Consider the following 21,953-nt stretch of genomic DNA (forward strand, 5'->3'; position numbering starts at 1 on the left):
GAATGTTCAGAAGTTTGTGACAGACCTTTATTGTTTTGGTCAAGTTTGATCCCGTCCCTGCGTCCAGTCGGCTTGCTGGGAGGTCTGAGGACAGCAGTTCAGGGCACGATGGATGCGAGGTGATGTCCTACTTCGCGCTGTGCAGACGGCAGGACATCATCTGGCTCCATGTCCGGTGCACGAGTGCCTCACGCTTCCTGTTGATAATCCGGGTGATTAGAGCGCGCAGTCGTGTGAGCTTCTTCACGCTTGCCTCGCCTACACAACAATTAGGAGCAACAGATAGACTGAGTACACTGGCTGGTCGTGCAAGACACAGACACATCGAAGGCTGAATAAGACAGACAAAATGGACAGATTTGTTCGCGGTGTTCTTTTTGTCCTGTATCTGTATCAACTGTCCGGAAGAGGTAAGATACATGTTTATCAAGGGAGGAGGTGCGTGTGTGTGTGTGAGAGAGAGAGAGCGCCAACAAATGTTACTCTCATGATTAAATGATGCCTCTAGATGACTACATTGCCACTTCATGACTATTCTCTTTTCACTTTAATAACATGTTTGAATTTGTCCTAAAATAGTTTGACATCTTAGTTTAAAAAAAGTTTTTATAAAAGTCTGGAGCGCGACTCCTTCCCCGTAAACCTCCTAGTTTAAAATATAATAGAATATTTTAAATGGTTCGAGCAAGTCTCACACACCGCAAAGAAAATAGCGAGATGTTTGTGAAGTGTTTAAAATACTGCGACACGCGAGTTGTGAGCGGTGACAGGGCTAAGTAGTCAAGCTTGTTTAAAAAAGAAGAAGAGATGTTTACCTCTCGCTTTGACTTTGACCTAGTTTGCCATGAAGTGTATTTGAACATTTTTGTAGATAAAAAATTTGAAGGTTCGCCAGGCAACACGGGTCACAGAGCCGGTCTAGCTGCAACCTCGGTGTACAGATATAATCAAACCGGCTTGAACTTCAGGCATTCTCACAAAAATGTGTTAATACTGGGTTAAATGACTTGAATGCTTAGTACCTATTTATTTGTACATCAGATGGGTAGGACGCCGCTCGGTGCTAGAAGTTTGTCGGCTCCATTATAATCATGGGACAATAGTCATACAGGCGCTTCACCCTTGTCCAAAAGTTCACGTGGCGCCTGACTGTCGGTGTGACGGTTTGCAGCCATGTGTTTGTGTGATAATCAAACTGATGGTTTGGTGTCCTATGTGATACAGACCACTATGCCTAAATCTCTCCGGAACTCTCATGTGTCCTGCGTCATAGTTTATTGTCCCTCTTTTTCCATTCTTTGTCCATTTGTCTTCCCTTATGCAAACACTACCAACACAAAGGCACACATTAATGGTCATGCTCGTGTGCTTCTCTCCTCTCACACACAGGAAAAGGCTCTTGCATACCAGATCACGTTAACAAGGCGTGTGTGGTAAACAAGTGTTATAGGAAAGATATGAGGCACCAAGTGGGGAATTTTCTCGAATTTTCTCTCGATAATGCATTTTATATATATAATTCATTCTATAGCTGTACAATTCATTCTGTAAGCATATAATGCATTCTATATTTATACAATTCACTTATATAAGTATGCATTCTAGCTATACATTTCCTTTGTATACTTTATGAAGGAATTCAATTACAGAATTAATGCTTTAAGTTTACAATGGAAATGTATAGGTATAGAATACATTCTATACTTATAGAATTGAATTGTATAATAGTTATGATTTATATACGTATATAATGCATTTTATAGCTACAGGATGAATTCTTTCAAGTATAAAATACATTGCATAGCAATAGAGAGAAAATTCCCCTGTTGGCGCCCCAGAGAAGGACACCATTGTCGCTACGTCCCGTTGTGTCCACCTGTATGCACTGAACAAGGCCCGGCCCTACTCCCTTCTCCTATTTTCAGGTGCTGTCGTCTGTGTTTAGCCTCACAAGCCACTCAGACCCGCTGCACATTTATTCAGTGCACTGCATGGGATGACACACTGCTTTGTATTTTATGTCCTAGCATGTCACTGTGTGTTGTCTGTCATTGCACGCTGCGACATATTGCTTGTCATGTGTTTCATGCTGCATACAATTCTATCTACCTGTACAAACAACCTTAGAGTAGGTTTCAACTGCTTATATCTGTTTCCTACTTTAGCTAACGTTTGAGATGAACTAGACTGTAGTTGCCAAGCTCCGCAGAAGAAAAGCGAGGTGAACTGAGCATGATCAAAAGTCCCGGCAGTGTTTACCTTCATCTAAATAATAGACAAAGACAAAAAGATGATAGTGGAGGAACCGACACTAGTGGCAGATCATTGTCAACTGAACTCATTTGTTGACAGTTTTTGAAGTCTTTTGCTGCCCCTTGAAAGGGGGCAGTAACAAGTAATCTTGCATCGCTTTGTTAGTGCAAGTATGTAAACTATATCATAGATGATTGTGTCTCATCAGAATGTGTTATTCTATCATATCTTACTAGGAATGACATAATATTATTTCCGGTATACTTTGTCCAGGAGGTCTAGAGGCTGCGGTCATCATCGCACCGTCCTACGCACGTTACTATGTACTCAGCGGAGCTCAGCTTCAGCTCAACTGCTCAAACCCAGGACAAACAGGAGAACTCAGGTGGTACAAGGGCAACATCAACTTGAACAGCGACAGCGACACCCGTCTCACTATCAGTAATGGGATGTCGGGTGGAATGATTCACAGCACCCTCACCTACACATCCGCGGACACCACCATGTCGGGGAAGTATACGTGTCAGCTGGAGGGAAGCGGAATTTCACAACAGAGCGAAATTACAGTTGATGTTATATCCAGTAAGTATTTCGTTCCTCAGTTTTCATATCAGTGTGTCCGGAGTGTCTGAATGTTTTAAGATGTGATAATAACTACGTATTATTGTTTTCAGTCACAACAACAGATGCACAGTTTCAGAGTGGGAAGAATGCATTTCTTCGGTGCAAGACACCAGAACTGGTAGGCGTGATTGTCTGGATGAAGGATAAAACTCCTGTCAAAAATCTGAAACCAACAGAAAAAACAAAATATGTGGAGCATAGTGACGGAACTTTAGAGATACAGAATCCAAGTGAGTTTTAAAGATGTGTGCAGATTATGCTACTTATTTATGTCAGCGAATTATGTGTAGCCTTATTCTTTTATTGTACATTATAAATTAAAATGTTGTGCATGAAAATTCCTTTGAGACAAGTAGTTCCAAAATTATGTAACCAAGAGGGCTGTTCGCTAAGACCAATTCGTATTTCAATAATACCAAACTACCGAAAGGTGGAAGCACTTTCACTCCTAAAGAGCCATTCATGTAAACAAAAAGGAGGATTGTATTGCTCATGAGCATACTTCAAAGTACTGTTTTCTTTTCGTGATTTTTGTGATTACATTTTCCACTCCGACTAGTAACGAGACAAGATTGACAAGACATATTAAGGCTGGAGTAACAGAGCCGGGAGGGAATCGAGTCCATACACTTACAGACACAGATGTATCTGCCCACAGAACATCACAAAAACTTTCTTACATATTGCTCTTTTTTTTCTTAACAGCCTTGGATAGCATTGCTGTGTACACCTGCACCGTCCACATACAAGATGCCACTAGTCAGAGCTTGGAAGTGCCAGTGATGCTCTACAGTGAGCTGTTTGTTAATACCTTCTTTTGATTTTTTATTGCGAAATATTAAACAGATTTTCCTCTCGTTTCTCATCGTCTCACATACAGGCGACTAAACGGTACTAGAAATTTATTTTGGTACGGCTGAAAATAAAGCGTGGAGTAAGCACTTTTCTCCTTCAGAATGTTCAATACAGTACTTGAAAAGAATGAGACTGTCACGAAAAGTGATGAGAGTATTATACTTCCTTTGCTTTTACTTTCAATTCCTAGCACAGCTCGGAGTCTTGGCGCTGGAAAACTCGACAAATGTGTTAGTGCGCGAGAGTGTAGAGATCACGTGCATGGTTGAGGGCAAACCGTCACCCTCCGTCACATGGCTGAAGGATGGGACTGAGCTGGAGGTAAACATGTCCAACATGATGCTTGGCAGTTACTCGCCACCAGAGACGAACACTTCGAGTCTGTATTAACAAACAATCAAACAAACAAACAAACAAACAACAAACAAACAAACAAACAAACAAACAAACAACAAACAAACAAACCACTTGCGCTGTCCTCTTACATAACACACGATGTTAACAGTTCTTTTCAGCATCTCCCCTAGGAACACCTACCCGAGTCAGTTTTCAATAGGACAGCATTTTAATTAGAGGAATGGAACGTACACAATACGTCTTTACACAAAGTTTGTTCACAACAGATTCAAAATTATCTGTAGTATTTAGATACATTTTTTTCTGACAAAGGCTTTAAATGCTTTTTTTCCCCAGTGTAAAACTCACTGATGTTTTACAAAGAACAGTTCCTGTGATATGTTTAGAATCACTTTTAATGGACAAATAGAGTGTGAGAAGACCAGACCACACTTAGTCTCACTTTTGCTTCATTTTTTCAGCTTGGATGCAGATTCTCGATACAATGTGTCCGAAGTGGAGGATTTGAACCAGGGTCGTCTCAACGTCACTCTGCACATCGCGTTTGTCGACTGGGAGGATGCGGGGAACTACACCTGTCTGGCGTCAAGATCCACAGCTCTGTCCGACAACGCCTCCAAGACCATCGAGGTCATAGTGCGAGGTACGACATCAAGTTTCGCCCTCAAGAAATAGGTGGTGGGGAAGATATTTTAATTAACCCTTCTATAAATCTTTGTTACAGTTGTTGGTCTTTTATGTTACATACTTATTCGGATGCACAAGGCCCAACTAATTTCGTGCTTTCCTTCTGTTGGATTTTGATAATTAAGCAAGGGATCTGTTGGATCTGAAATAGGTACTGTTGTCGATAAGTTTTCATTTATTTACTTAATGCTGTATGATGTAGGTTCTATGGATGACATTTACTTTCTGTTGCTCTGTAACCTAGATACTACTGATACAGCTTTAATTTCTGTGCTGTATAACCTAGGTACCATTGATAAGTCTTATTTCTGTTGCTCCACACTCTAGGCACCATTATGAATAAAGTGTTTGTTGTGCTGTTACATAATCTATTGGCATGTCTGACAATCAAAGAACTTTTCTGTTGCTGTATAATCTAGATACAATGGACGACGAGTTTTTCTTCAAGAAAGATGTTTTGTTGCGATGTCGAGGCGACGATCCAAACTCTAATGTCACGTGGTTGAAGAACGGCACCAATGTGTCTGAACTCAACTCTTTAAGCAAAACGCAGTTCGTCGAGCACAACAATGGAGATTTGAAGATCATACATTCGAGTAAGTCGACCTTTTCCTTGATGTATTTCATGATAGCATTTGAAATTGGTCTGCCATTCTGTCAGCTACCTTCTCACAGCACGATTTACTGATGAGAGAAAGAACAATTCGCTAGAAAACCGTGTTTGGGGGGGCTGACAAGTCGACCCCAAGCCCGGGTATTGCCGCTCCCCTTTCTTTCCATTACTTTCTCAAGAGTTGGTTAGACATAGGCAGGCAGGCAGAATATTTATTTGTGAAAATACACACACACTCTCTCTCTATATATATATATCCTCTCAATGTTTGCATACGTATACTTTGAGTAAGTGCGCTCTATGCGAAAGTACATTGAATAAATCCAGTATGTACGTGCATGTACACTACGTGTGTGTACAATTCAATGCTTAAGTATCCTATGTTGAGAATGCATAGTCCATGCTTCTGTAAATAGACACTATATACTGAGTATATAGTCTATGCTTGTGCAAGTACACTGTGTGTAGGTACTCTTTGTTTGTGACCACACTCAAAATAATTCCATTTTTGTGTAAATACGCTTTTGATTGTACATTTTATGCTTTTATGGTGTACTTCATCTATGTAGCTGACAATTATTCTGATTAAATCAAGCATGACAACTGTTGGTTATAAAGAGGCGACATTTTGTTGTGCAGCGCGCGCGGATGCTGGAGTGTATGTATGCAGGTGTGTTGAGGAAAACAAGACAGAAGTAGAGAAAAATGTCACACTATATGGTGAGTAGTACACAGGCCAGACGAGAGGTGGGGAAGGGACAGGGGATATGGTGCACGCGGATGTGAAGTGGATGACAAATGAGTATAATTATTGTAATAACAACACATGCAAGAGAGACATAAAGAAGTACAAGCTGTCCAAAGGTGCAGAAACTACTGATATTGCTGATTTAGCCTAAACATGAAATGATGGAGTGACTTGAGAGTAGAGATGTCAGGTGTGTTATTCACTGATGTTACAGCTGCACCCTACGTCCTGCCATTCGAAGCCAGTGTCAGTCTGACAGAGCAAGATCGGGTGGAGCTCCTGTGCAGAGTCCTTGGCTACCCACGACCAACCATCACCTGGTTTAAAGATGACATAGAGATAAATGTAAGCAACAATATGTCAGGATCTGAGCTGGAAGAGAATTATAGAAACACAGATAATGATTGGGAGGAGGTATTATATAGCCAGAGGGAGCTGTAGCGACTATTCATTGTTTACTGCAGGGTGTGGCAGGTACAGGTAGCAGTCAGTGTTAACGAGTAACAGTGTTAATTACTACCTCTTAATTGACCGGTTTTACTTGAGTGTGTATATATATATAGAAGAGAGAGAGAGAGAGAGAGAAGAAGACTATATATGTACCTGTTATTTTCCAGCCCGATGAAAACACTCACTACATGTTGTCCGAGGCAGATGGATTCTCCAACTTACTTCTAGTCATCGAGTCAGTGGTGATTGAGGATGAGGGCAAGTACAAGTGTCAGGCCAGCAGCGTCCGCTACCCTGGTCCACCCGCCGAAAAGTTGGTTATGGTTCGCGTGAGAGGTAAGTGTCCTCTACAAGCCCAGACCTTCATCTTAGACGCAGTCCAGCTTCATACTTTTCTCGCCACACGTGTGCCAAAGAAAATACATTTTATCAAACATTGAACGGAATTCTTTCGAGAAAAAATGGAGGCGGCATAAGACAAATGGGTAGTTTATATTATGTTCATATGCACGTTGCAGGATTTGTGCTGGTTCCTGCATTTAGCTATTCCTAACTTATTTGTAATCCTTGTCAGTAAAACTTGCGCATGTCTCTCCAACTTAAAAGTACCCAATATGTTTCAAAATGCTAAATGAGAAAAATAAAAAAGGTAGAACGAATATTACCAAATATATATGTGTGAATCTATGGTTACAGGCAGGTTGGCACCGCTGTGGCCATTATTAGGTATTTTGGCACAAGTGATACTGTTGGGTATCATCATCTTCGTCAGCGAAAAGAGACGCAAGACAAAGGAAAAGGCCGAGGACAGAAGCACAACTAGCAGGTTAGCTTTAGTTGAAATGCTAGCCATAGGGTAATAACTATATTAGTATATGGAAAGATGTCTTCTAACTACAACTATTCATAATGAGACAACTAATCGCTATGAAAATGAAGATGACAATTTTATCCCCTCGTATACTTTCTTATTTATAATGAAAGGATTTAGCTCCATTCAATATATTTCGGCCTATGCTTATTTGAATATTACATCTGCTTGTAGAAATGTGCGGTAAATAGTTTCGTTGAGCGTCGAATATATTCAGCATGGTAGATAAAATATTTTCTTTATTACCTTCTCAATATTATTTATGATATGAACACGTCTCTATAGACATTTTTATCTCCTTACACATATATTCGAATTCTTGTGCACTGCTGAATAACTTACGGTATTTACAGTTTAAAATAATGTCTTGTCAACAAGTGTCATTCTGTTTATCTCCCCAGCAGTGTAAGGGTTAAGCCGGAAACGTCGTCATCACTACGTCACCGTGGACGGCACTCCAAGTCCGACCAAGGGGAGAAAAGCGATGCTGACACAAGACTTTGATACACTGCAAGGCTTCAGTTGGTTATACAGCAGGATGTGTAGTCAGTGTAGAATGTATCATGTATCATGTAGCAGCACTGCCTCATTACGTCAGTTAACCATGTCGTCAACATAAATGTTTATATCAATGTCTACCTTTGACCTTTTGACGTTCATTCAATTATACATTTATGTCAATATGTGTATATATTAGTTTCACTAGCACTGTGCAGAGCTTAATGTTCGAATATTGCTTAGAATTTTAAAACAGAGGCTAGCAATAAATCCCCTCCCCAAAAATGACCCCAATTTTTATATGAAACGAAGTCTATGTACATAAAGGTAATTATTGATATCAACTGAAGCAGAGCTTGTGAGAATTCATGTAAAAATGTTGATCAGCTATGAATAATTATGTCAAAATATCATTTGCGGCATGTGAATACAATTTTGCTAAAAATATCACATATCTGATTATAGTTTTTGTCATTTGGTAGTTTTCCACTTGTATGAGTGCTATCATATATTGAGCAATACTGTAACAACCACTTGCATTCAAAGGGAAGCTACTACACAATTACACAGCACAAGAAAAACTGACTCAACAATTTTTCATCTTGTTACATCTGAATGGGGAAAATGGCAGTATGGGGTTACTAATGGCAAGATTTCTTCCATAAACTGTTCACTCATACCAAGGATACCCAGCTGACGTTTTAAATAAGATTGGTAGAGTGTGGCTTACCAACACTAAATGTGAGCTGATTGCCTCCCGTAGTGGACATTCTATAGACATAAAGACATTGTCGTTATACAGTTGATGAACAGCCCCTGGTATACTCAGTTGTTTAAGTGTTTTAATGCTTTGGTTGTAAAATAAAGCATCATTTTGTAAATCTCGTTATTATTTTATTGTGTTTCGATCCACAATTGAAATTTATTCCACCGATGTATATATTGAGTTTAGTCATAAACTGACTTCCTCACTCCAGCGCACTCAGTGACCCTCCTAGATGTGCATTGCTTCTGTCGCTGCATCTCTGCTCCTGTCTCTGCGGAAATGACAAGGAAGCGCCATTTTTGGTTTGTTTGTTGGGAAAGTGCTTTTACCTAGAGGTGATTTCGCACTATGAGGGAGAGGAGGATGAGAGAATCAGGGTACCTGAACAAAAAACCCTACTGCCAGCCCAGCATTCCATCCCAACAGTTTTTATATACAAAGTCCGGAGGTCACCTGGCATGCGTACCTTCATTGTCCCTCCACTGACTGACCATTTCTAGCTGAGCCCCTGTTGCTGTGGTCAGTGGGAGGCTCGCCTAATATGATTACGTGTACCCCGTGGTTACCCTTCCCCTGGTTATCCCTATAATATGGTCACCTAGTCGGTCACTGCACCCCGTGACACGTGCACCAATCGGGAGGTCTACCAACACCTCGGGGGCGATCGGCGTACCCCCCTGACCTAGTTTGCGCCGTGCAGACGGCAGGACAACATCTACATCCACTGAGATTCACTTCCTGTTGATGACCCGCGTGATTACAGCGCCCTCATGTAAGCTTCCTCGCGCCTTGCTTACTTACACAAAGGTGTCGTCCAGAAGTCGAGTCGGACGCAGTGACATCTGAGGGTCAGTCAGACAGACAAAATGGACAGATTTATTTTTGTTCCTTTTGTCCTGTATCTTTATTAGTGGAGGTAAGACATTTCTCATATCTATGGGGTGCGTGTAATAATAACAATAACAACCAGAGTAATGATAATGATTTGTCCATTTTAATTATAAAATAAAATGTTTTAACATGGTACGAGCAGATCTCGCGTATTGCAAGAAAAATTAATGAGACGTTTGTGTTTTATCTTAGGTCTTCCATCATGAGTTTTGAATCAATAATAATCAAAACGGAAAGTACATAGATAAATAGGTTTTACATCCGTGTTTCAGTGATAGCACACTTTTTCTATAGCTAAATAGCTACGATTCTTTGATATTAATTTCCCAGTTATTTTATGCCCGGAACTGTAACTGATTTTGAAAAGCCATCACATCAAGAATTAAGTACTAAGCACTTAGAAATCATCATCATGCAGTCGTGTGTGTGTATATATATATATATCCATTTTAATGATCAGACACAATTAAATGCTTTGACATGACATGAGCAGTTCTCACGCACCGCAAGGAAATTAACGGCGAGATTTTTATGTTTTGCATTAGGTACTCCAAGTTGATTTTGAAATCAATAATAAACAAAAATGTATTTGGTAAATAGACTTTTTTATCCTAATTTTAACGATACCATGCTTATTTCTAAAGCTCAAATAGTTTCCAAATTATGACTTTCAAAAATAGTTTAATTTCCAAGTTATTTTATGCTCAAAACTGAGACTTGATTAAATATTGATTTCGAAAGGTTATTAATAATAAACCTGATTTTCCCAGGACACCCAGGTACTAATAAAATACTGATAATACCACCTCAAAACCGGGCTTTCAGCAAGCATCGATGTTCTGAACCATAAAACTTTTCAAGAACGAAAAAAAACCCCTTTAAAAGCGATGTGACTCGTTTTAATTATGCTACAAAAATAATTTTGATATCAATAAGTTTAGCTTGCTGAGCTCGTTTCATCAAATGTATTTATCGCACAACTCTTTTTACAGATATTAAAATAAATTGTTTGACTTTTAATGTAGTCTTTTCATAAATGTTTAATCACCAGAAGATATAATATTACGCAGAAAACATGAACACGCACGCACGCGCACACACACACACACTGCTTAGAAGTTCTTCTTCCCCTGTTTCATATAGAAGTCATGCAGTAGTATTCATGACTCTTCTTCCTTGTTGCATACATAAACTCTGGGTGTTGACAACTTTTCTCAGGAAGCTATTCTTCAGTTTCGTAGTTAAGTCGAAGCAGAAGCAGAGAAGACTGGCGATGAAAAAAAAAACCCATGTCTTAATTTACTCAAATTGAAGTACATTTGCCCAAAGATCCTTTCTTCTAACTTACTGATGAGAATGGCAGTGCGTCAGCATGCTGTAAATCTCTTCTGTCTTTTGTTGCTTCAGACCTCATACTTTCAAGAAGTCAGCGTGTGCGGACGTTTTGCCGACCGGACGTTTCGCCGCATTATGTCAGAGAGAGAGAGAGCTTACTTACTTCTCAAAGAATGAAAGTAACTACTAGATTACACAATAATTCTTTATTTCAAACAAATTTTACACACAGACTTCACAGACAGTTCACTTTGATTGTCACAGATTATGCGAAACAGCTTTGAGAAAAAACATTGATACAATGGCGAGAGAAATGTGTGAGCTAACGGTTCACATGAGGAGGGATAGTGAGAGAGAGTACACTGATACATTGATACAATGGCGAGAGAAATGTGTGAGCTAAGGGGCGTCACACACTTGACTTCGGCTAAAGGTCCCGCGTGAAATGCCGAAATGAAGTGCCCCGCGCCGAAACGTCCGGCGGCGAAACGTCCGTGTACCGAAGTCAGACAGCTGAGTGCAAATATCTCGCATGAACACTTCAACTAGTCAACGAGTGAAATAAATGAATGAAAAAACGCAAGTTAGCCTTGTTCAGACAGATTGGGATCTATGGTCAAGAAAGGGAAAACACCTACTTTTTATTAATTGTATAATTCATTTCCATACATCATCAGCTCTTGCTTCTAAGCTAATGTGGAGGTTGAAGTCACGTGACTACATAAGTGGCACTACAATGACTATCCCATGCTTCTAGTCAGTTTAATTTTCTAACCAAATAACATAATTTTGCATGCTAAATCAGCTGCAAAATATAAAAATTAATATTTGAAGTTACCAACAATCGTTTTCATAGAACGGCGTGAATAATGAAGGAAGAAACGTCCTGCCAAAACCTCTACCAAGATCCCACTCGGTGACCTTGTTGGCCATGGCGGCGATTGGTAGTGGAGTTCACTCCGGTCTCACCTCGCCTTTCTTTTCAGAGTTCCTGGAGCTAGAACCACACCTTACATACGGTCATTGACCCCGCCAGCAACCCAGATATACAATAGACTCCTGGAATGGACACGCATGAATGCGGATGGCCTTAGGCTTTCCCCTGTCTTTGAGGTCCGCATAATCATACTGTTAAATTAATGGACTGCTGTCCAATTTTATTAGTTGAATGGACTTTCAGATTTTTCATAATTATAAAACTGTAGGTGCCACCGTAAATGTCTTGTTCACGAATATGTTATTTAAAAAAAAAAAATAAATTGTATTAATGTTTTATGTAAAGGGACATTCTCGTGTTACCGTTGGCAGGCAAAAATATTTCCTAAAAAAAATCAATAAATATATTTTGTGTTTATATTTTTAACAGCAGGTCCTAAAGCGTGATAGTTATTTTCTGTATAAGGGTCGTATAAATTTTAAGGATTTAATTTTCACCTCCTGAGACCGATACTAATCCATTGTATAGTTTGTGTCCATCACACATCTGTCACATTTGATATTAATGCACTTATCGATCAAACATCGCCAGGGGTTTTAGATAATGAAATTGCCTTGTTTTAGATTATTTATTTTCACTCGGAAGAATTGACCACGAAAGTGGAGTCGTGTCTGAATACGGCCATGACCAACAATCTGTATCTAGTCATAAAGTAAGCTGAATTATTTGACAGAAAAAACAACTATTTATGTTCATGTATTGATGGTTAAATATAAAAAAAATGTACAGTGTGTTGATTACTGTAATTTGTGAAACGCATTCAGCTTCTCCATAGGGCTTGGATACGCGCCGTAAAATAATAAGAATAAGAATAAGAATAAGAACAAGAATACGAATACGAATAAGAAGAAGAATAAGAAGAATAATACAAATAAGAATAATTAAGTGCAACCAAAAGTGGGGTTAATAGCATGCGTGTGTGAGACAATACTGATTCAATACTAAAATAAAGAACTCCCCCACTACCTCTCTGCTGCCCACCCCTACTCTCTCAAAGCAGAACATCGAAATTAGTTTCTCGTAAAGATTGGTTGTTCATGTTGCATTCTTTCATTTACAGCCACGACTCACACCATTAGAAAGCAGACAAATATATCAAAAAAGATCTGCACACATCACACTCTGCTTTGTTTATTTATAAAATGGAAGTACAATGCACCGATGGAGAAAGCACACAACGTTCTCAATACAAATAAAACACACAGCCCTCCATTATCCCCGCCTGCTCTGACAAGATTACCACCAACCTTCTCGATTATCTGCCATTCTCTGGGATGATCAAAGTGAGAGGCATAAGGATAGTAAACCTAAAATAGTCTGAAGACTTAGAGAATTTTTCCTGGATATATTGTTGGTGTAAGTTCACACAAACACAAAGTGTAGTCGTGATTCATCACTTTGACAGAATAGACATCGCAAAGAGTTTTGGTGTGTGAAGTATGGGAGTTCACGGCAGTTGAAACCAGTCATGCATGTAAATGTATTTCTGAAACCGACAGGTACACATGGTAGCTTTTACTGTAAATAGACAAACGCTAAGTGCTGTCAAGCATTCATGCTTCAAACAGTCTGTAAGCCTGAACTTTAAATTCTTTTAAAAATAAAACATATTTAGTACACTTGCATCATTGACAAGTTTGATATGCTCACTTTATTTTCTGAAGTAAGGGAGTTAGCCACACTTAAATTATCAAGATTAGTGATCCATCTACCTTAGGATAGGTCATCACCAAATTAATGAGTTGACCATTGCTGGCGCATTTAGTGCCCATTAGTGCTGCGTACTTCGGGGATTTTTGGAAATGCTAACAGAAATCGCTCCTGCATTTTTAATGTGGGAAGAATATGCTGTTCTATCATATACATTTATAATTACTTTGCCCTATTGAATGACATAATACGATGTATACTTTGTCCAGGAGGTCTAGAGGCTGCGGTCACCATCGCGCCGTCCTACGCACGTTACTATGTACTCAGCGGAGCTCAGCTTCAGCTCAACTGCTCAAACTCAGGACAAACAGGAGAACTCAGGTGGTACAAGGGCGACATCAACTTGAACAGCGACAACGACACCCGTCTCACAATCAGTAATGAGATGTCGGGTGGAATGATTCACAGCATCCTCACCTACACATCCGCGGACACCACCATGTCGGGGAACTATACGTGTCAGCTGGAGGGAAGCGGACTTTCACAACAGAGCGAAATTACAGTCGAAGTTATCTCCAGTAAGTATTTCGTTCCTCAGTTTTCATAGCAGTGTGTCCGGAGTGTCTGAATGTTTTAAGATGTGCTACTCAATCACTACGTATTATTGTTTTCAGTCACAACAACAGATGCACAATTTCAGAATGGGACGGATGCATTTCTTCGGTGCCAGACACCAGAACTGAAAGTCTTGATTGTCTGGATGAAGGATAAAACTCCTGTCAAAAATCTGAAACCAACAGAAAATACAACATATGTGGAGCATAGTGACGGAACTTTAGAGATACAGAATCCAAGTGAGTTTTAAAGATGTGTGCAGATTATGCTACTTATTTATATCAGCGAATTATGTGTAGCCTTATTCTTTTATTGTACATTATAAATAAAAATGTTATGCATCAAAAAATTCCTTTGAGACAGGTAGTTCCAAAATTATGTAACCAAGAGGGCTGTTCACTAAGACCAATTTATATTTCAATAATACCAAACTACCGAAAGGTGGAAGCACTTTTATCCCTAAAGAGCCATTCATGTAAATAAAAAAGAAGATTGTATTGCTCAGGAGCATACTTAAAAATAATGTTTTCTTTTCGTGATTTTTGTGATTACGTTTTCCACTCCGACTAGTAACGAGACAAGACTGACAAGACATATTAAGGCTGGAGTAACAGAGCCAGCTGGGAATCGAGTCCATACACTTACAGACACAGATGTATCTGCCCACAGAACATCACAAAAATTGTCTTACATATTGCTCTTTTTTTTCTTAACAGCCTTGGATAGCATTGCTGTGTACACCTGCACCGTCCAGATACAAGATGCCACTAGTCAGAGCTTGGAAGTGCCAGTGATGCTGTACAGTGAGCTGTTTGTTAATACCTTCTTTTGATTTTTATTGTGAAATATAAACGGAACTAAAAATAATATTTTGCTACGGCCGAAAATAAAGCGTGGAGTAAGCACTTTTCTCCTTCAGAATGTTCAATACTTGAAAAGAATGAGACTGTCATGAAAAGTGATGAGAGTATTATACTTCCTTTGCTTTTACTTTCAATTCCTAGCACAGCTCGAAGTCTTGGCGCTGGAAAACTCGACAACTGTGTTATTGCGTGACAGTGTAGAGATCACGTGCATGGTTGAGGGCAAACCGTCACCGTCCGTCACATGGCTGAAGAATGGGACTGAGCTGGAGGTAAACATGTCCAACATGATGCTGGACAATTACTCGCCACCGGAGACGAAGACTTCGAGTCTACTCTAACAAACAACTTGCGCTGTCCTCTTACATAACACATGATCTCATCAGTTCTTTTCAGCAGTTTGCCTAAGCACATCTACCCGAGTCAGCTTTCAATAGGCCAGAATTTTAATTAGAGGACTGAAACGTACACAGTACGTCTGTACACATTGTTCACAATAGATTCAAAATTATCTTCCATATTTGGATAGATTTTTTCTGACAAAGGCTTTAAATGCTTGTTTATTTTCCAGTGTAATACTCACTGATGTTTTACAAAGAACAGTTCCTGCGATATGTTTAGAATCATTTTTAATAGACAAATAGAGTGTTAGAAGACCAGACCACACTCAGTCTCACCTTTTGCTTCATTTTTTCAGCTTGGTGCAGATTCCCGATACAATGTGTCCGAAGTGGAGGATTCGAACCAGGGTCGTCTCAACGTCACTCTGCATATCGCTGTTGCCGACTGGGAGGATGCGGGGAACTATACTTGTCTGGCATCAAGATCCACAGCTCTGTCCGACAACGCCTCCATGACCATCGAGGTCATAGTGCGAGGTACGACATCAACTTTTGCTCTCAAGAAATAGGGTTATGGGGAAGATACAGTGATACCTCGGTTCTCGAACGCCTTGACTTTCGACCAAATCGGTATTCGACCAGGAAATTCGAGAAAATTTTGTCTTGGAATCCGAACAAATATTTGGAACTCGAACATCCGAACGTCCGAGATGAGCCGAGTTGAGTCGATTGGCGTTCATTCTGCCAGCGCGCCTTGCTTGCGTCATCAGTGTGAGTGCAGAGGAGAAAAAAACAGCAAACAATTGACAAATTCTTCCGTAAAGAAATCAGACAAGCAACTGCAGAGCAAGATTCTGATTCTCCTCAGCAAAAGATACAGAGAACAGAAACACCCGAAGAGCAGTTACCCTCTGTTTTTATTGAAGAGGATTCCCCTTCAAAACAATAACCATCCCTCTTCCCTCGTCCCTCCACATTCATTCCCTCCTGACATAAAGTTTGGTACAGGTACAGTAAATGAAACACAATTTACTGTACTGTACAGTACATTTTATTTTTTTTGTTTTAATAAATACACTTTTATTTCTTATTTCTTGTTGAGACTCATGTTTTTCTACATATTATATACAAATTAGGCCAGTAAATAGGCATTTTCTGGGGCTTGGAACGAATTAATCCAGTTTCCATTATTTCCTTTGGGTTTCATTGCTTCGGTTCTCGAACAATTTGGTTCTCGACCGTCCTCCCGGAACGAATTATGTTCGAGAACCGAGGTATCACTGTATTTTCATTTACCCCTCTATACAATATTTGTTACAGTTGCTGGTCTTCTATGTTAAATACTTATTCGGATGCACAAAGCCCAACTAATGGATGACATTTACTTTCTGTTGCTCTATAACCTAGGTTCTACTGATGGCAGGTTTATTTCTGTGCTGTACAACCTAGGTGCCATTGATAAGTCTTATTTCTGTTGCTCCACACTCTAGGTACGACTATAAATGAAGTGTTTGTTGTGCTGTTACATAATCTATGCATGTCTGACAATCAAAGAACTTTTCTGTTGCTGTATAATCTAGATACAATGGACGACGAGTTTTGCTTCAAGAAAGATGTGTTGTTGAGATGTCGAGCCGACGATCCAAACTCTAATGTCACGTGGTTGAAGAACGGCACCAATGTGTCTGAACTAAACTCTTTAAGCAAAACGCAGTTCGTCGAGCACAACAATGGAGATTTGAAGATCATACGTCCGAGTAAGTCGACCTTTTTCTTGATGTGTTTGATGACAGCATTTGAAACTGGTCTGCCATTCTGTCTGTCAGCTACCTTCTCACAGCACGATTTACTGATGAAAGAAAGAACAATTCGCTAGAAAACCGTGTTGGGGGTGACTCCCCATCCCCGGGTATTGCCGCTCCCCTTTCTTTTCCCAGTACTTTCTCAAGAATTGATCAGACAGACAGACAGACAGACAGACAGACAGACAGACAGACAGACAGACAGACAGACAGACAGACAGAAAGAAAGAATATTTATTTGTGAAAATACACACTCTCTATCTCTCGCTATATATGTCCTCGCAGTGTTTGTATACGTATACTTTGTGTAAGTGCGCTCTATGCGAAAGTACACTCCATGAATAAGTCCAGTATGTACGTGCAAGTACACTACGTGTGTGTACAATCAATGCTTAAGTATACTATGTTGGGATCTAAGTTCGTGATGGTAACGGAACTCTAGAGATACAAGCCAAGTGAGTTTTAAAGATGTGTGTACTGATTGTGTGAAGTAATGAAGTAGTTATGTGTAGCCTTTTTATCGTATGACACAAATTAAAATATGTTATGCATGGTTCAGAAATAAGACAGGACGTTTTGAAATTATGTAACAAAGTTTGATCACAAGGCTTCTTCACTGATGCCAGTTGACATCTCAGTAATGCTGAACCTCAATGGTGGCTGCACCTTCTGTAGTCAGGCGCTACATAACAAAGTTTGGTCCCATGGCTATAATTAAGTTGACAAACTCTTATCACATATACCGACTTCCCAGCTATTTGGAATAACATTACACAGGTACTAAGTACTCAAGGTAGTTCGCCCAGTATTAATACCTTTTTTTCTGAGAGTGACTGATGCTGAAACCGAGTCCACTGTGTCAATAAGCAAACTTTGTCAGTGTAATTCTCTATTTAAATACACTATTTTTTGTGATTGTATGAAATATGTTTATGCAAGTACACTCCATATATCTGACCAGTTGGAAAAGAGCAGTGTAAGTAAAGTAAGTAAACTCTATGTTTCTGCAAATATTCTCTATTTTTGTGTAAAAACACTCCGATTTTTGTGTAGGTAAACTCTGTTTTTGACTGTACAATTCGTATGTGTGCGACTATACTCTTCATGGGCTGGACTTTACACTCTATGTAAATTCCCTCTATGATCTTCTCATAAAGATGAATTCGCATTCCACCGAGTTTCTCACAGTGTGTCTTTTGTTAATCAACCCATGGATGTCAAGTGATGTCATTTGTGCGAACGATTCTATGATAACTTACGGAAATGCAGTAATTATTCTTATTAAATCAAGGAAGACATCTGTTGACTTTAAAGAGATATCATTCTGTCGTTCAGAGCGAGATATTGCTGGAGTGTATGTATGCAGATACAGTGACAAGAATAAGATGGAAGTGGAGAAAAATGTCACACTATTCGGTGAGCAGTACAAACTATATATCAAACTTAGCGTTCAATGAATGTAGTGTTCGGCTCACTTATTATTACTATTATTCTGATAGATATATATATATAGCCTTTCAAAGTCCTGCTTAACCTTTTGTGTTCTACAAGTAAAATATGGAATTGTGTCGTTGAGATTATGAGAAAAAAAGAGACTGCTTTAAATAAGGAAAGAGTGGATGATATAAACGAATATGAAGACGAATATACATGTTAAAAAAAAGAGACATAAGCAAAAGTGCAGAAACTACTGATATTGGTGATTTAGCTAAAAATAGAAATGACGGAGTGGCTTGAGAGATGTCAAGTGTGTTATTCACTGATGTTACAGCCGAACCCTACGTCCTGCCATTCCAAGCCAACGTGAGTCTGACAGAGCAAGGTCGGGTGGAGCTCCTGTGCAGAGTCCTTGGTTACCCACGACCAATTTCCATTACCTGGTTTAAGGATGGCGTAGAGATAAATGTAAGCAACAATATGTCAGGGTCTGAGTTGGAAGAGAATTATAGAAACACAGCCTAATAATTGGGAGTACGTAGTGTATAGCCAGAGGGAGCTGTAGCAACTATTCATTGTTTACTGCTGGGTGTGGCAGGTACAGGCAATGACTTTCTCTGTGTTTTATTATTATCTCTTAATTGACCGATGTGAGAGGGTGGTGTGTGTGTTCATAGATGACAGAAGAGAGAGAGCTCAATGAAAGTCACTACAATTTTTCCGAGGCTGAGGGATACTCCAACGCACGTCTAGTCATAGAGTCAGTGGTGATTGAGGATGACGGCAACTACACGTGTTGGGCCAGCAACGGCAGCATCACTCGAGGAAACTGGGTGCTGATTCGAGTGAGAGGTAAGTATGTTAGCCGCACTCCAGCCTCAAACTTTTCTTTTTTTTGTTTTTTTGGCAATGTGTTCCAATGAAAATACATTTTACTAAACACTGAGCGGAATTCTTTCGCGAAAATTGCATAAAAAATGGAGGCATAAAACAAATGGGTGGTGTGTCTATATTCTGGTTGTATGCACTTTTCAGGGTTCATGCTGGTTCCTGCATGTAGCTATTGTGAATTTTTTTGTCTCTCCTCTGAAAAACTTGCGCATGCCAATGATGCCATTCTATCTTAAAAGTTTCCAATATGCTTCAGCTTAGGAAGATACCCAGAGATATGTGTGAATCTATTGTTACAGGCAAGTTGGCCCCACTGTGGCCATTATTAGGTATTTTGGTACAAGTGATACTGTTGGCTGTAATCATCTCTGTCAGCGAAAAGAGACGCAAGAGAAAAGAAAAGGCCGAGGACAGAAGCACAGCTAGCAGGTTAGCTTTACTTTAAATGCAATCCATTCTGGTATCCCTGTACTAACATATGGAAACTTCAAATGCTCCAGATGAGAAATGAAAATTTTCATATTGTTCCTTAGCATATTTTCTTTTATTTATAATTCAAATGGTATAACATTGCTTTATGTATTTCAAGCTATGTTCATTTGGGTATTTCACCTGAATATAGCAATCTTTAGACACACGTATGGCAAATAGTTCCTTGAATGTAGAGTGTATCCTTATTAGAGATAAGAGATTTAGAGATTTTTACTTATCATTCTGACAGTATTATGACCTTAACATGGTAGGTAGACTGTAATCATTACCATGTGGCACACTGTACACACAGTGTATCTTAACACGAAGATTCGTTGGAGCCACATGCTGGATTACTGTGCACGACTGGATGACGAAGAAATAATTTCAAGTTAGAGTGATGTCTCGTCAACATAGTGTCATTTTGTTTATTTTCTCCAGCAGTGTAAGGGTTAAGCAGGACACGTCATCATCACTACGTCACCGTGGACGGCAATCCAAGGTCGACCCACAAGAGACAAGTGATGCTGTCACAAAGCTTTGATCCACAGCAAGGCTTCAGTTTGTTTTACAACAGCATGTGTATCATCTAGCAGCACCACTTCCTTGCGTCAGTTAACTATGACTTCAACATAAATGTTTATATCATACATACCTACCGGTGACCCCTTGACATTTATTCAATCATTTATTTTTGACGAGTAATGTATCAGTCCTAGCATTAGTGCTCTGTGGAGTTAAATTGCTTTGGAGTTTAAACGACAAAGTTAGCAAGAACAGAAAATAAACTGTATTTCAAAGTCTATTTGTAAAAAGCAATATTAATGTCAATTGAAGCAGACATTGTACATGTATTGTGCAAAAAGTTTGATTAGGTAGGACAAAAATATATTTAGATAACATTTGTGGCGGAAATAAGACGTAAGCTCTTCCCTTCTCAGGCTGTTTGGAATTCCCTCCCCTTTCTTTTCTCACTGAATGTTCAAAGACTTCAAATCCAGCCTCAACACTCATACCTTCAAGAAATATCTGGCATGATCAAGAGTTTTTTCTGCTCACTACTCAGTTCTTTATCCATGCATCAAGTTCATGTTTGCTGACCTTGTGTGATTGACTGTAGCTTAAATCTTTTGTGTGATGTTCATTGAGCTCATGTCAAAACAGCTGTGCAACTTACAATAATTATTAATTGCCAGAGTTAGTAACAAGATTGACAACTACATACAGAAGATATAAAATGGAAATATTTAAATGTATATAAAGTCATTTTTAATAATTGTGTACAAATGATGTGTGTGGTGCTTTTATTTATTTTTTTTTTAAACTCTAAATAAACTGTATAAAGTCTTTGTTACAAAGTGGGTGGCAAGCCAATTCTCACTTGACAGTTACTAACAACTGCACCGCTGGACTTCCCCATCTATATATATATAGAGAGTGTGAGCAAGGGAGAAAGAGAAAGAAACTTAATAACAGTAGTCAATGTTTAGTATATGTATGTAATCATCTGTATATTGCTAAAGCATGAGAACCTATAAATCTTGTTTGTTATTGCTCTTGTGGATTAATATAGTTGTATTGTGATAGCTGCAGCTGATCCCTTACATTCAATTACAGGGGGACAACATAAACTAGCTATATTGTAATAGACAGATGTACACTTACCTTGCATACACACGACTTATTAAGCATACACACAACACAATGCTCGACAAGCCCCAAGAGATGACGATGAGGATGAAGAGATTTGTAAATGAATCGAATTAAAGAGGCACAAATTCAGAGGAATGTCACTGAGTTATAAAGAAGATGGCGGACAAGACTGTTGTGTTTTCCCCACTTACTTGGCCATTTTTAGAGCAACTGCCTTTTCTCTTATATATTACATCTTTTCCTGCTTCATGTGACATGGAACAAATGACGCACAGAAGACGTCAG

The 21,953-nt window shown here is 39.3% G+C and overlaps 1 protein-coding gene across 4 annotated transcripts; it reads left to right on the forward strand.

Annotated features, from left to right (window-relative positions):
• Positions 1 to 213: 213 nt before the first annotated feature.
• LOC112553930 (hemicentin-1-like) lies at positions 214 to 21,799 on the forward strand. 4 transcript variants are annotated; one of them, XM_025221423.1, is made up of 14 exons: positions 3,583 to 3,669; positions 3,923 to 4,053; positions 4,551 to 4,732; positions 13,865 to 14,173; positions 14,270 to 14,449; positions 14,927 to 15,013; positions 15,215 to 15,345; positions 15,771 to 15,951; positions 16,995 to 17,171; positions 18,552 to 18,632; positions 18,988 to 19,121; positions 19,331 to 19,505; positions 19,844 to 19,973; positions 20,457 to 21,799. In XM_025221423.1, the coding sequence occupies exons 2-14, from the start codon at positions 4,037 to 4,039 to the stop codon at positions 20,557 to 20,559; spliced, it is 1,887 nt and encodes a 628-aa protein (XP_025077208.1). In that variant the 5' UTR covers positions 3,583 to 3,669; positions 3,923 to 4,036; the 3' UTR covers positions 20,560 to 21,799. The 4 variants fall into 4 exon arrangements, with proteins under 4 accessions (XP_025077210.1, XP_025077211.1, XP_025077208.1 ...); XM_025221424.1 differs by having other exon boundaries at positions 20,460 to 21,799; XM_025221425.1 differs by lacking the exons at positions 4,551 to 4,732; positions 13,865 to 14,173; positions 14,270 to 14,449; positions 14,927 to 15,013; positions 15,215 to 15,345 and adding exons at positions 214 to 410; positions 2,527 to 2,835; positions 2,928 to 3,107.
• The last annotated feature ends 154 nt before the right edge of the window (positions 21,800 to 21,953 follow it).

Source organism: Pomacea canaliculata, linkage group LG13 (genome assembly GCF_003073045.1).
Source record: "Pomacea canaliculata isolate SZHN2017 linkage group LG13, ASM307304v1, whole genome shotgun sequence".
Lineage (NCBI taxonomy): Eukaryota > Metazoa > Mollusca > Gastropoda > Architaenioglossa > Ampullariidae > Pomacea > Pomacea canaliculata.

What these genes read in the sequence shown, in the direction of transcription:
- LOC112553930 (XM_025221423.1), top strand. An exon ending in TTTAGAGATACAGAATCCAA is followed by an intron (nt 14,450 to 14,926) that starts GTGAGTTTTAAA and finishes TTTTCTTAACAG; the next exon opens with CCTTGGATAGCATTGCTGTG. An exon ending in GGTGCTGATTCGAGTGAGAG is followed by an intron (nt 19,506 to 19,843) that starts GTAAGTATGTTA and finishes CTATTGTTACAG; the next exon opens with GCAAGTTGGCCCCACTGTGG.